Source organism: Papaver somniferum, unplaced genomic scaffold (assembly GCF_003573695.1).
Source record: "Papaver somniferum cultivar HN1 unplaced genomic scaffold, ASM357369v1 unplaced-scaffold_19, whole genome shotgun sequence".
Lineage (NCBI taxonomy): Eukaryota > Viridiplantae > Streptophyta > Magnoliopsida > Ranunculales > Papaveraceae > Papaver > Papaver somniferum.
In genome coordinates, this window is record NW_020628818.1 from 13,858,565 (window position 1) to 13,872,470 (window position 13,906).

General features: G+C 36.6%; 1 protein-coding gene and 1 long non-coding RNA gene across 2 annotated transcripts; one reads left to right on the forward strand and one right to left on the reverse strand.

Moving 5' to 3' along the window:
* Window positions 1-638: 638 nt before the first annotated feature.
* Window positions 639-3,404, reverse strand: LOC113338559. Its single transcript, XM_026583954.1, has 7 exons — window positions 2,906-3,404; window positions 2,381-2,726; window positions 2,220-2,300; window positions 1,623-2,105; window positions 1,444-1,507; window positions 887-1,306; window positions 639-728 (listed from the first exon to the last, which is right to left on the reverse strand). Exons 1-7 carry the CDS (start codon window positions 3,402-3,404, stop codon window positions 639-641), a joined length of 1,983 nt encoding a protein of 660 aa, XP_026439739.1.
* Window positions 3,405-10,007: 6,603 nt separating this feature from the next.
* Window positions 10,008-11,353, forward strand: LOC113338397. Its single transcript, XR_003354763.1, has 2 exons — window positions 10,008-10,482; window positions 10,549-11,353. It is a non-coding gene; the product is annotated as an uncharacterized LOC113338397 (long non-coding RNA).
* Window positions 11,354-13,906: the final 2,553 nt, after the last annotated feature.

A 13,906-nucleotide genomic window follows, 5' to 3' on the forward strand; every position in this document is an offset into this window, starting at 1 on the left:
GTGTCAATTAGTGTAATTAGCTAATTTTTGTTATCATGCTTGTATTTAATTGAGGATTTTAATAAAGTGCCACACTTTAGGTTTTACCTTTAAGAAAGTGCCACCGTTTTTTTTCATAGTTTATAAAATGCCACACATTTGACTTTTGCCGTTCTGTTTTTTTGAAAAAATAGTAACCTGGCGTTAGTAACCGTTAGTGCTTATGTGGCATTAAATCACCCATATAAAATGATATTGAAGCCCCTGAATCAGTTATTTTGGAACGAGTTAACCAGTGACTGAGTTAATAGTTAACTCGTGACTCGGTCCACGTGAAAAAAACGTGAACAATTTTATAACGGTCGGAATACACGTGTCACTAAATTCTTCAGATCTGGAGAAATTCTTAACGGCCATATTCAGGCCATATTCATCATTTTCAAGCTGTATATATAGCTATGAAGAACACAGACTCTTCTTTACTCAATTTCTTCAGAAGTTCAACACAAATTTTCAACTAGCAAGGGTGATAAATTTTTCAACACAATTCTTCTTTACACACAAAAATGAGCCAAAGGGTGATAAATTCTCTAAGAAGTAACAGTTGCAGTAGCAAAAGCAGCAGCAACAAAGTTAGACAACAAAGCAAGATTATCCCATCAAAATAAAACTGACTTCTGGTACATATAAATGTCCAGACCAGAATCAGTGTGTAAAGCAACAAAGAAACCTAACCAACCAACACCTGCCTACCAGCAAAGTTCACAACAGATCTAACACAACAAAAACACACACACGCGCACACACATACACACACACACACACACACACACTTATACTTCCTAGTCTTCATAGTCTTCTTAGACTTTGCCTGTTTTCCCTTTGTTACTGCAAGATGTTGACTCACATATCCAATACCAGCAAAAATCTGACTGAAATTTTGATTATCTTGATTAGTGCCAGGTCCTGCTGGTGGTCTTCCATGAGTGCTAGGTCCTGCAGATGAGTCACCAATAAATGATGATGTACCTCTAGATGTGTTTGCCTTTGCTTTACCCCTTGCATAGCTACTTTCAGGCTGATCTCTACTAGTGAAGGTGCAGTTTGCAGCATCATACTCAGTGCTTGGCTTGAATCCAGTTTGGTTTTTACCAACATCACCACCAGTACAGGTTCTCTTGTTGTGACCAGCAGTAGATCCACATTTTCCACACTTTTTTTTCTTCACCACAGTTTCAGGTTCATCATAACTTCTCTTCCTCTTCTTTGATGGTCTTCCAGTTTTTCTCTGATAAGGAGGAGGCTTTATGTTGACGTCCATGGTTGGCTGCCAAAAGAAGAGATAAGAAATGAGAAACTTAAAATAATAAAACCCTAAAGATTCTTAAATAGAGAATAAAGAAAAATAAAGATATAATATCTTAAAAGTAAATGCACCACATTCAATAAAGTTTATAAATGTACCTGATCTTCCCACACCCATTCAGTTATGTCTTCTAATGGTTTGACAACATCTGCGTATGTGGTCCTATAATATTCCACAGTATAGTAAGGAGCACAATAGTTGTTCAACCAATAAAATAAATGTGTCAGTACTATGGACAATACTACAATAAAGTGCATGAATAATACAAAGAACTTACTCTTTCCAGTTGGGCCTTAGCAGCTTCAATGCACATACAACATGTTGACAAGGGAATCCCCTTAGCTGCCATTGCAAACAAGTGCATTGCTTGCCTACAATATTCACTGTGAAGATTTTCTTGGTGATCACATTAGTTACCAAATAAATTTGTCCAACGACACTGCCTTCTGCATCGAACTTACCAACCAAGTCAAGCATTTTATTTATTAATTTAACAGCAGCAGGGACCAATCCATTTTCATCCCACTTAGCAGATTCTTCCCTTCTCTTAAAGAACAAACCCATTACTAACTGACCATACATCATGCCTAGTTGAATTATAGGTTTATCTCTCATATTAGAAGCCATGGAATTAAAAGATTCAGAAAAATTATTATTCATATGCTCACAACAGCTAATGGGATCAAAATAGGCCCTAGACCAAATACTTGGATCTTCTTTCCTAAGATATTCACCAGCATCAGCATTTTCTTTGCATATGCTGTCAAAGTGCTCTTACATTGCAAATAAATCACAATTATATATAACCTACAAACTAACAATCAAAAAATATGGAAGTTTTCTGACAAGAGGCACAAACCTGAAAATGCTTTACTTTGTAAGCTTTGCATGCATTCCACAATGAACTGTGCAAGGTGGGTCCTTGTAGTACTTCTTGAAGTTCTTGTATAAGTGCCTACATATGCAAATAAATAGTTAGTTCTTGAACCAATAGAATACATACATAATGTAAAACAGGGGATTAAATTTACTTACCTGAAACAATACCTAACTCTTGCACCAGGGAAAACCTTAGGAACAGCTTCCAACAAGCCTTTCTGCCTATCAGAAATAAAAGTAATTCTGCCAGCATGATGTGCATTGATCATTGGAGCTAAGTCCTTGAGGAATCCAGTCCAGTTCTCCTTAGTTTCACTCTGACAGGCCTTAATGCCTAAAGGAACAAGATTGTTCTGACCATCAAGTGATGTTGCAGCCATTAGAACACCACCACGCTTTCCAGTTAGATGGCATGCATCTAACCCTATGACTGATCTTCCAGATTTCTTCCATCTTCTCATTAGTGCAGCAAAAGAAATAGTCATGCTCATGAATGCCTTATCTGCAAATTAAGTAACCAAACTATGTCACTATTTGAGCATAACATACAAATAAATAAGAAGTATTCAGCTAATGCATACCTTTTTTTTCCATAAGTGTATTTAGAAACAGACCCTGGATTTGTATGAGCCACCATTGCACAAAAGATGGGTACATCATTTTATATGTCTTCATAATTACCAAACAAATCTTCTAAAATAAGATTTCTTGCCTTCCATGCAAAAATATATGGTATGTTGATGCTATGAGTAACAAAAAAGTCCCTTGCAATGTGTCCAGGCTTTGGAATTAAGGCCCCAGCTGTCTGCTTTAGCTTATCATGTACAACCTCTTTCACAAACTCAGGATCTGCAGATCTGTTAAAACTCTTTGGATTACCAACACAAGTATGTTCTAGATTTACCTTCCTAACAATAAAAGTGGAATCATGCCTTTTTATGCTATTCACAAACCAGTTACAACCATACTCTTCCCTAAACCTACAACTGACTCTTAGCCTTTTTTTGTCACTCTTATATGTCTTGTATTGACAATTTTGTTTTACACAGTAACCTCTAAGATGTTTCTTAAATGCCTTCTTGTCATTAAAATCATACTTTACCACAATCTTCGTAGGATCAACAGGAGCAACCTCTTCTTCTTCAAGGAATAAAGGTTCTTCTTCTTCATCATTGGGCATACTAAAGTCTTGTTTCTATTTCTGGTAATTAAACTCTGGTATGGCATCTGTATCATCAATTACTTCAGGACCATCTTCTTTATCCTTACTCCCACAATCATTAGAAACTGCAATCAACAAACAACATCAAAGTGTTAGTAAATTTTAAAAAATAAACAATAACAAATTATAAACACTAAAACCCCTTAATACTTCCATACCTTCTTCATTGTCTTCTTCTTCTTCTTCACTACTGCTTGAATCGGTTCTTTCATCTCCAACTTTATATGTCTTGACAATGTCTTCATATTCAATATCATTCTCTTCATCACTGTCAAAAATTGGTGGAGCATCTGGGTCTTCAATGGGGGTGACAGTCATCTACATTTGTGTTCTCTAGCACCACATTCTCCTCCTCTTCATCACTGTTGAACCCTGCATCATTGTTTTTCACTGCATCACTGTTATTCACTACATCACTATTGTTCACTGTATCAACCCAGTAATCATGATTGAAGGTCTTAGTCACTTGAATTGGTACACTGCTTGAACCAACAACACTGGCTTGACTAAGGCAAGAATAACCTTGAGATTCCACTTTAGTTAGCAGATCCATGAACAATTGCCTAGCTACTCCTCCATTTAAGTTTTCCTTCTCTGATTGAGCTTTCAACCTTTGTGACCTCCTTACACCTTCTCCATTCTTTTCTTGATTTCTCCTCATAGACTTTTCCTTTGAAACTGGCCTCTTAGCAATCTTATTAGGGGACTTCTTCGGAGTCTCATCAATTGCAATTAACAATGACAAGCGCAAACATATAAACCCTTTCTCATCAGGTACAGCATGCTCCCAAAACTTAAACAAGTCCTCATTTGATTCCAAAACCTCAGCCAAACATGGGTCTGTAGTCCAATATAAACTAGGAATTTTCTTCTCATTAAGGCGCAACTTAACACACAACATCTTCTCAAATTCCTTGAGGTCAATTCTTTCTCTATCCATGTGAGGGAATAACAATGTCAGTTGCCTGTTTTCAACAAACACGCTGATGTCTCTATATGGATAATATATTTCATCACTGCATCATAAGTAACAATGAAACAATTCAGTAAAACAATACCCTAATCACATAAAACCTCCAAAAATAAAACCAATACAGACCCCAATATCTGCAAACCCTAACTACAGAAAACACCCAAATTTAAACCCTAAAATCAAACATGCAACATTATCGATTTACATAAAAAATTAATAAGAAGATGAAAAGAGAGATGGGTTTCTTCAGAAATGGAGAAAAACGAATTTAGGATTTTAGTAAATCATACCACTTGTTGTTATTCCCGTTTTTCTTCTTCGGCATCTTCAACTTTACTGAAACCCTATACTCATAATCTCAATTGATCAAAATTTCTAAACTAAATCTCTTTGTAGAACCCTAATTTTTCTAACCTAAGTTTCTCTGCTGGAAAGACATGGAGAGAACGAAGAAAGAGAATAGAAATGAGAAAGTCAAACCCTTGGTGTGCTTTCATTCTCGCGAAGGATAGGAAGGTAAATTAACCAGCTACCACGTGTCAAGTTCTCTCATTGCCACACTCTAGAGCCGTCGATGTATAGACAGGTGTCAGAATCTTTACCTGGTCAGCGAACTTTTAACCAGCCAAGTGGGTCCAGACGGAAACACTAACGTTTGTGTCACTAAATAAACTTTCAGAACAACGGTGGCATGTTCTTATATCGGAAATGGAGAGTGTGGCATTTCCTTAAAATTCCCTATTTAATTTTGGTTGTATGTTGACTGATTACTAATGAAAGGTGGTATGCGTAGGTTTTGCATGTTTCTTTGTACTAGACTTTTGTTGCTAATTTTGGCCGCATTCTAGTGAAGTAGTGAACTAAATTGTTTTCAAGAGGTGGGGGTTCGGATATCACTGCCTATAAAAAAAACATGAAACTCATCACACAAGCAGCAAGCCCAAGCTTAGAGCTGCACTTTCATTACCTGTAGTTCCTGAGAGAATTACCAACTTACTGTAAGTAGTTAACATCGCGGTCTAGTGAAATTGGACCACAAGAAGTCATAATTCTTTTACCTGGTGCCAAGGTAGGCCACGAAGGAGCGAGTCATTTATTGAGTTAAGTAAACAATATCCATCAGCTAGATTAAGTAAGCTTAAGTAGGACTAGTTGGTTAGTAACTTAGTACCGTATAGCCTATGCTGTCTCTGCTTAAAAAAATAATTAGACGATTTTGAAACCAAAGTATATACATCTCGTCTGGTACATAGTCTGAAAAATCAACCTTCACTCTTAAGATTTGTCAATTCCATGCAAGTCAGAGTGTAACGAATGCTCGGAAATCTGACTGATCTCTGACTAGCAAGGAAATTAAGGCTCAGAAATGGAACCAGTCATTTAAACATATAGAGCTTGTTATAGTATTTGCATGCAAGTAGAATATAAATGCATGATCATCTATTACCCATATCAATTACCTACACAACTATACCAATGTATGATGGCCTGCTAGGCAATATCTTGGCATCCATGTTGTTTGAAACACGAGGCGAGGCAATGTGCCAATCTAGTCAACCCACAAGTAGCTGCCATTAGTGACTAATTAAACTAAAGAGGAAGATCGAATTGAGAAAGTTTTGGGAAATGTTGATCAATAATCTCCACGTTAATTTTTCATCAATCACCACTTCACCAGTATCTTCACGTTAATTAATTAGTTGTCAATCACCGTCAAATATGGAAAGAAAAGATTTACCTTCTCAGTTGTCGATTAATTACCTGATATGGAAAGATAAGATTGGCATTGGGGAGAATCAATTGTTCAGAATTCTGCCATTTAGAACTGTGCAATCTAGAGAAAGAAAGTTTAGGTAGGAACAATGTGTATCTGAACTGGTTGAGTGGTTAAGGTATAGAAAGTTGCCTCAGATGGATTAATTGACACATAAAATGCTTTAGCAGATTAACAGGTCTACTACAATGTTGCAACTGGAAGTTATAATATCTGTTTCTCGATCAAGGAATCGTCCTACAGGCAAGAACTAATCACATTAAGAAATAACACAATCACATTAATCTCACGTTATTCTCTTAGATTTTAACTTTTCTTTCCATAATTTGATCAATATTTCTTCCCATCTTTTGATCAATTAAATAAATCACGTTATTCTCGTAAGTCTGTTTGTTGTTTCCATCGTTTGATTAATCAATCACGTTATGCTAGCAAATCTTTTTTTCTTCCAATATTTTGATCGATTGGTATAGGTGATTGATGTCGGGAACACTATTTATGAAGTTTCCATCTTTGATCATTGACTTGATGGTGATTGCAAATGAATAGCTCCTAGGATTTTTGGCAAGGGAAGGCGTTCACCATCTGAAACGCTGCTCGCCTTTGACAACATAGTTTGGAATGGATAAAAATCTCACTGTTTAATTGTTAGAAATCTGCAATGGTGACAAAAACTCAACCGTAAATTGTTTACTTACAGGTGAAGGAAGATCTTGCTTATCTGCTGAGCAATGACCGCCGCATGGCCGAGATGGACCTGCGACGGGTAGATAGTGGAATGATGACGAAGCTTGAATCACTTCTGCAGGAGCGGTTGGTGCAATTTAACTGGACTTCGAGAAAGCTATCCAGGGTATGCCTAAATACTCTTGATTCAGTTAAAATACTCCCAGTTTATCTTAAGATATTATTCTTATATCGCGTCTTCTGTTATTGAAGATAATGGAAGACGTTGACAGGATGGAAAGCAATTTAAAGATAAAGCTGGATGTGAAAAATCTGCATTCGTCTCAAATTCAGTTAGTTATGGGCATATTAGGTACTAGTCTGACTGTTGTTGCTACGGTTGCTTCGGTTGCCGTTATTTTTGTTATGATTTTTCAGATCGAATGTCAGAGTTTGCTGGATAAAGCCAATATAGGTCAGCTTGTGAATTTTCTTTCCTTGTTACTTGCTTTCACAATCTTACTTGCTTGAATAATCAGCTAATATTGACACACTTAGGGTTTACTTCTGGTCCAAATTTTCTAAAGATGATTATTTGTCTCAAAGAAACAGTTATTGTTATTATTATTTCGTTTGTAAACTTGAATCCAACAGTTTATTTATTTTTATTTTTTTCTCTTCGTAGTGGCTAATATGCTGAATACTCGCTGTGACTACTTGTTGCTGCTGCTGGAGCTGATGTCAGGTAGTGATAAGCAGCTCAGAGAAATGTTTTCTTCAGATATACCGCAAAAGTCTTCAGAAAGGTTTCTAGAATCAGATTGTTCAGCTGCATGAGTTTTGTGTCTCTTAGCTGGTTCCGACATAGTAGTTATTAGTAGTTTACCTGTGTCCAAGTAATAGTTGTGCGCGCACCTGGTTTTTGTTAATCTCTCACTTCAGAGTGCTTTTGCCTACTGTCATACTCATGTACATAATACAAGTATTATCAGTATCTTACCTGGGAGTGGGAGCACTGCAATAAGCATCTTCAGCTTACTAATAACTCACATTGTGTTCCTTGGTTGTGCTGGCTACATGTATTTAACCCTCTTTGACTGCTTCAAAGCTCAGATTTAATCTACACTGACTGCTTTCTTTTAGTATCTTGCCTGTTCTCTTAAGTATCTTTTTAGCCTTGTTGTGTTGGCATTTTTAGCTTACTAATATCTTGTGTTGTGCTCCTGGATTTATCTAATTAGAGTAGCTACTATCAAAGACAATTTAACTAGGGATTTAAAAGCAAATAGATTAAATTTAGTTCATACGAAAGGCAAATGATGAAATCAATTTAGTATGTAAAAGGCGTGTGTTTTGAGACAGGAGTTGGCTGTAGAGAGTCGGGGCTATATGAAATTGCAATGTCTTTGGGTATGAAATTTCATTCATAAAAAAAAGCAGGTAAAATAGCTTTTAAAACCCCAGTTAAGTTGTCTGTGATAGCAGCTACTCTAATCATTAATCCTATGACCCAATCTTGATAACCACCATTCACTCTTTAAATATCCTGCTCTGAAAACTTGCCAAGCCATCTTTAACTTTCTCATTCTTTGTTCCTACAACAACAAAACCTAGCTTCCCAGGCAGCCAGCTGCGCTGCTTAGTGGGAGAACAAATCAAAGAATTTCTGCATCTTATATAGAATATAGTGACTTAAGTTCTTTTTGCTAAGCCCAATTTTCCCTATCGGTTAGGCCACATTTCTGCTAAGCCCAATTTTGCAAAAGTGAAAACTACAGACAAACCCATTTTAAGGATTTTCTCCACTGTGAAACCCACGGTCAGAAATCTTCAGGGACGCCCCCAATTTTTGGGTGAAAATTATTCACACCCATATTTTTCCAAAATTATCATCCGAGAGATAAAGGTGAAAACAAAAAAATCCTGATTTTGGGCATACTGAAATCTTACTAGATATACTGTATAAAGACAAAAAAAGGTTGTGAAATAGCAAAATCAGATTACCCCTTAACCCAAATTTTTTTAATGGCAAATCTGCCCTTTACGTATTAGTGTTAGTAATATTGATTAGTGATTAAATATTTTGTTCAGTGATTAAGATAATTTTCAGAATTATAAAGATTGTTTAGATGATTTTTTGGATCATGGTTCGGCGAAACAAGTTGAGGTTCGGCTCACATCTATGAGCCGAATCTACCAATTGATGAACGGTTCGGCTCACTGAATCTGTTTACTGCATGCGCCGAACCTATAATTTTCAATTCCAACCATTTTGCTAGGCACTAGTTCGGCTTATATGAAAGTTTCATAGTAAGCCGAACAACATCCTGAATAGCCCGGAAAAAAAATAATTACTGCTTCGGCTTATATTTCGAAAATCGTATGAGCCGGACATCAATTTGTTATTTTTTTGGGTTAAAATATTGTTATTGGTTCGACACATATTGAGAATATCGTAATACCCGAACCTCGTAAATGTGCTAGGTTCGGCACATATTATGATTATCGAATACACCGAACCCCTATGCATCTCTATCTGTGACTAGGTTCGGCTTGAAATTTCATGCCGAACTGTTCATATACACTTACAGGAAGCTTTTGTGAAGAACAACTCGGCTAAAACGCAACTCAATTTTGAACCAAACCCAACACTGTAACCGTCATTTAATCGACGAAAAACAGCAAATAGGAGATTGGGTTTGTAAAACTTACTTTCTTATCCTCATTTCCGGAGTTGGAGATGCAGTTGGTTCAATTTCTGGTTCAATTGGTGGTTGATTTTCAGTTTCTACACCTTCATCTTCAATTGGTTCTTCTTCTTCAATTGATGGATTAGAAGACGATTTTGTTTGCCTAGTCCCTGCTTTTCTTTGTACGAGTCATTATGTGGTTGAGTTTAATCGACGATCAAATTTTTACGAATCGATAATTAATCACGATGATGAATTTTTTTTCCGCAGGAGGGGGAAAAGTTCGGCTAGAGGAGGAGGAAGAAGAAGAGATGTTAAGGGAAACAGATTTTGATTTTTTAGAAAACTGATTTTAGATTTTTGTATTAAGGATATACAGGTAATTGAACTATCCATAGGATATCCCTTATAAGGTCACCCAGGATGGAACTATTATTGTGTATGTCCGAAAAGATTTAGGTATGCCCAAAATCAGGGTTCAAACAAAATAAAAGATCTAATTTTCTTCGTAACAAATTCTCGTCTTTTCTTCTTCTTCTTCCTTTATCATAACCTAATAGTTATAACTTTTTCCGGCATCTGTTTGGTTGAATCGAGAAGAAAAAGGATCAATAGCTGCTACTGTTGATTTGAGGAGAAAATTATAGTGAGGAGATTTGATAATTTTCGGTTCCGTGAACCGAAAAATTCAAGAAGGAAGTGGATCTGATGTTGTAGAATAATGGGTTTGGTTCAGATTTGTGGTTGTGCGTTGGTCAATTCTCAGAGAGAAGAGTGATTATGATTTTAAGATGGAGGTGAATTGCTTATGGTTTGGTTGAATCGAAGTGCATCTGGAAGACTCGGCGATTGACCAATATCACAAATCTCTTTATTGAAGTGATGAAAGTGTAATTTCTTCCTCGTCTTCAACCATCAAAATCTCTTTTTCAGGTACCTCGTGCTCCAATATCACTTTATCTTCTTGTCCGAGTTTGAAATGACTTGGTGTTTCTGTAGTTTCATGACTAGTTGGAGCTGTATTGGAACCAACCGATGGAGCAGGACTCGATCTAATAGTCCTAGAACTGGTACTGCTGGAGCTCCGTCTCAAGGTCCTTGTTTTTGCAGGTGCCGGATGAACATGTTTTATATTTCGAAGTGTTTTTTTAAGAAATGGAGCTTCTCTCTGCTACAGGTTTTTGAGAAATGATTTTTCTCTCCAAGATGGGTCTTGGCGAAATGACATTTTTTGGTGTGGGAGATCTAACCTTAATGGGTGTCTTCTCTTTTGAAGAATTTGATGACAGAGTTCTTTGAAGTGTTGCAGGTGATGGAGGTTTATCGAAAGATTTTCTTCTTAAGAATCTATGATTGCTTGTATCACCTGTAGCTGGCCACTAGTTTCTTTGGATGAACTCAATGTATTCTTGAGATAATTCGGCGTTGATTTTTCTGATAGAGTCCCATGAACCTTATCAGGAGAAGTTGGAATTGACGATTTATATGCGAGTCTCGATGTTCTCCCATGGGTAGTTTCATGGTTTAAAGGGGATGATGATGAACCAATCTTCTCCTTTCCATGAGAAGTGTCTTTCGATTTTGCAGCCATTTGTAGAATATTGAACGAGAACCTACACAAAACCAGAGAGGAACATAAATACGGTTACAAGACTCGGTGGAACATAAGCCCAAACACCACAAAAAAACCCCTGCAGTAAACTATGGTTCAGATATTCCAACTTGCGAATTTAATTTTGATGGTTGAAAGAGTGTATTGCTATGTGTCGAAACTAGTTGAAGAAATAAAATTTGGAAAAGGAAATGTCGAAGTGTAAATGGTTTTAGTGTGTGTGTGACGTGTATTTAGAAGAAAATGGAGGTGTGAATAATGATGCATAACCATCTACAAAGTTTGTTGCATAACTTGTTATGCATTCTCAAAACTGGTTGCACAACACGGTATGCAAATTTTTTTTTTTTTTTTGCATAATTTGTTATGCAGTCCAGAAAACGGTTGCATAACACGTTATGCAGCTATTCTTTTGTTAGTATTGAAACCAACAAAAAATAAGGATGCATAACTTGTCATGAGCCTACGATAACATCTACATAACCTGTTATGCATCTGAAAATATGGCTGCATTATGCATTATGCATCGAGAAAATTGTTGCAGAATCTTTTATGCAATTGAGAAAATTGTTGCAGAATCTTTTATGCAATCGAGAAAATAGATGCATAACCTGATATGCATCGATAAATATGGATGCATAATGCATTATGCATCAATTTTTTATGTACGCACTAAAATCAACCAAAACAATGGCTATATAACTTGTTATAGAAAGTTATGCAGCCGAGAAAATGGTTGCATAATCCGTTATGCGTTTGCAAAATGTGTTATGCATCTTTTTTGGTGGCTGCATAATGGTTATGTATCAAGTTTTCGAAAAAATTTCCCAAAATGATGATCACCTCCGATATTTTCATGAAAAACAAAAAATTGATATTCTTGTTTATACTTGTTGCGTAGCTCTCTTAAAAAGATTTCCAACGATATAAACTTTGTAAAATTCCAAGACGTGGATTTTTAAATATGTTATATCCAAGTTGCGTTGCCAATTATATCCCTGATGCATAACCCGTCATGCGGATGCATAATACGTCATGCAGACAATTTTAATAATTTCATATAATTATGGGTGTCACGGAACTAAAAATTAATTATGGGCCTGATAATGAGAATATTATTTTTTTTGGGCCTGCGCCTAATTTTCCCTTTTGCAAATATATAGAAAAAGCCCATCTCATTTTTACTCTCATCAAGTATATTAACTGTTTCTTTCACTGTACACTCTTCCCTAGCCTCCCTCCTTTCCTACTTTGACGACAATGAATATGGAACTGCCAAGTAATTAACCAGATAACAACAATCCAACTAATTGATTGCTCTACACACAAGTCCAATATTCTTTTGCTATCAGAAACATTAGCTAATGAAATTCATATAACGAGTCTAACACAATCTCTATAATTTCATAATCTTACGACTGTTCCTTAAATTGGCAGACGAACATGACTATGTGTAATATGAAGGAACAACCTAGGTGTCCGGATATTTCTTCAATCTCAAAGCTTCATTCATGCTATTTTCACTCCTCCAGCTCCAGGACAACCCTGGATATGGCTGGAATATATGGTCCACCACACCCGAAAACGAGAAAAGATTTCTGGTAAGTTTTCTAACAATCTTCCCCCACATCCATAATGAAACCTCCTGGGTACTGATAGGAGGCTTTAACGAGGTTTTGGACCAATCAGAAAAAATAAGAAGGAAGAAGACAAGTAACTTATGGTCAGACACACCATTCCTCACAACGATAGATCAAATGAGATTCATAGATTTAGGATTCTGTGGAGATCCGTACAGATGGAAAAATAATCAACAAGGACATGATAAGATAATTGAAAGACTGGATAGAGCCAACGCAAGCCAGTACTGACATACTGCCAACCAACACGCATGTGTTACTTATCTCTCGAGGATATCATCATGCCTCAATTCTGCAGCAAACCAAACCAATCGATTGGCGGGTATTGAAAAACTACAAATTTGAGCACCTGTGGGTATCTCACCCTTAAATCAAGCAAATTTCCGGTTCGACCTGGACTTAGAAGAAGGGCATGAAACCTGCTTTAGAACTACAACTAAAACTCATCACAACTGGACAAATCCTCTCAAAAAATGGAATAAAGAAAATTTTCGGACTCTTCCCGAAGATGACTAAGAAATCGTCGGCTCAGATAAAAATGACACAACATCAATGTGCTACCCGAAGTGGCAATGAAGTGGATTACTGGATACTTCAAGAAAATCAACTTCAGGATTATCACCTAACACCACCCAATGTCATGCAACATATTGACAATAAAGATCCATAATTCAATGGCTGCAACCGGGAGGTGATAACACCATATTCTTCGATACAAAAACAACCATTCACCGAAGCTGCAACAACAGAACCACAAAACAAATGGGTCTGTGATAAAGATGAATTAATTCATATCATTCTTGATCATTACACTAATCAATACATGACACCACATACAATAATAGATGAGGACCTATTTGCGGAGATCACACCCCCAAATTAATTTCAAGACAATGTGCCATGCTTATTAAGGAGGTAACCACATGAGAAATCAAGCTTTGTTATCCGTCAACTCTGAAAGCGTTCCTGGCCCTGATGGCTATACTAATAAATTCTTCAAGGTCTTATGGGAAACCACCTACTCTTAGTTAATATCCATGGTCCGTAGTTTCTTGAGATCCCTAACTGTTCATCCCATCATGAATCATACAAACATCACACTAAT

Excerpts from the sequence above, each read along its gene's own strand:
- LOC113338559 (XM_026583954.1), bottom strand. The coding sequence starts at position 3,404 with ATGCCCAATGATGAAGAAGAAGAACCTTTATTCCTTGAAGAAGAAGAG. Across the intron at positions 2,727-2,905 it reads TATTTTAGAAGATTTGTTTG|ATAAGGCATTCATGAGCATG; the intron begins GTAATTATGAAG and ends CTTAATTTGCAG. Across the intron at positions 2,106-2,219 it reads ATGCATGCAAAGCTTACAAA|CATATGCAAAGAAAATGCTG; the intron begins GTAAAGCATTTT and ends GCACTTTGACAG.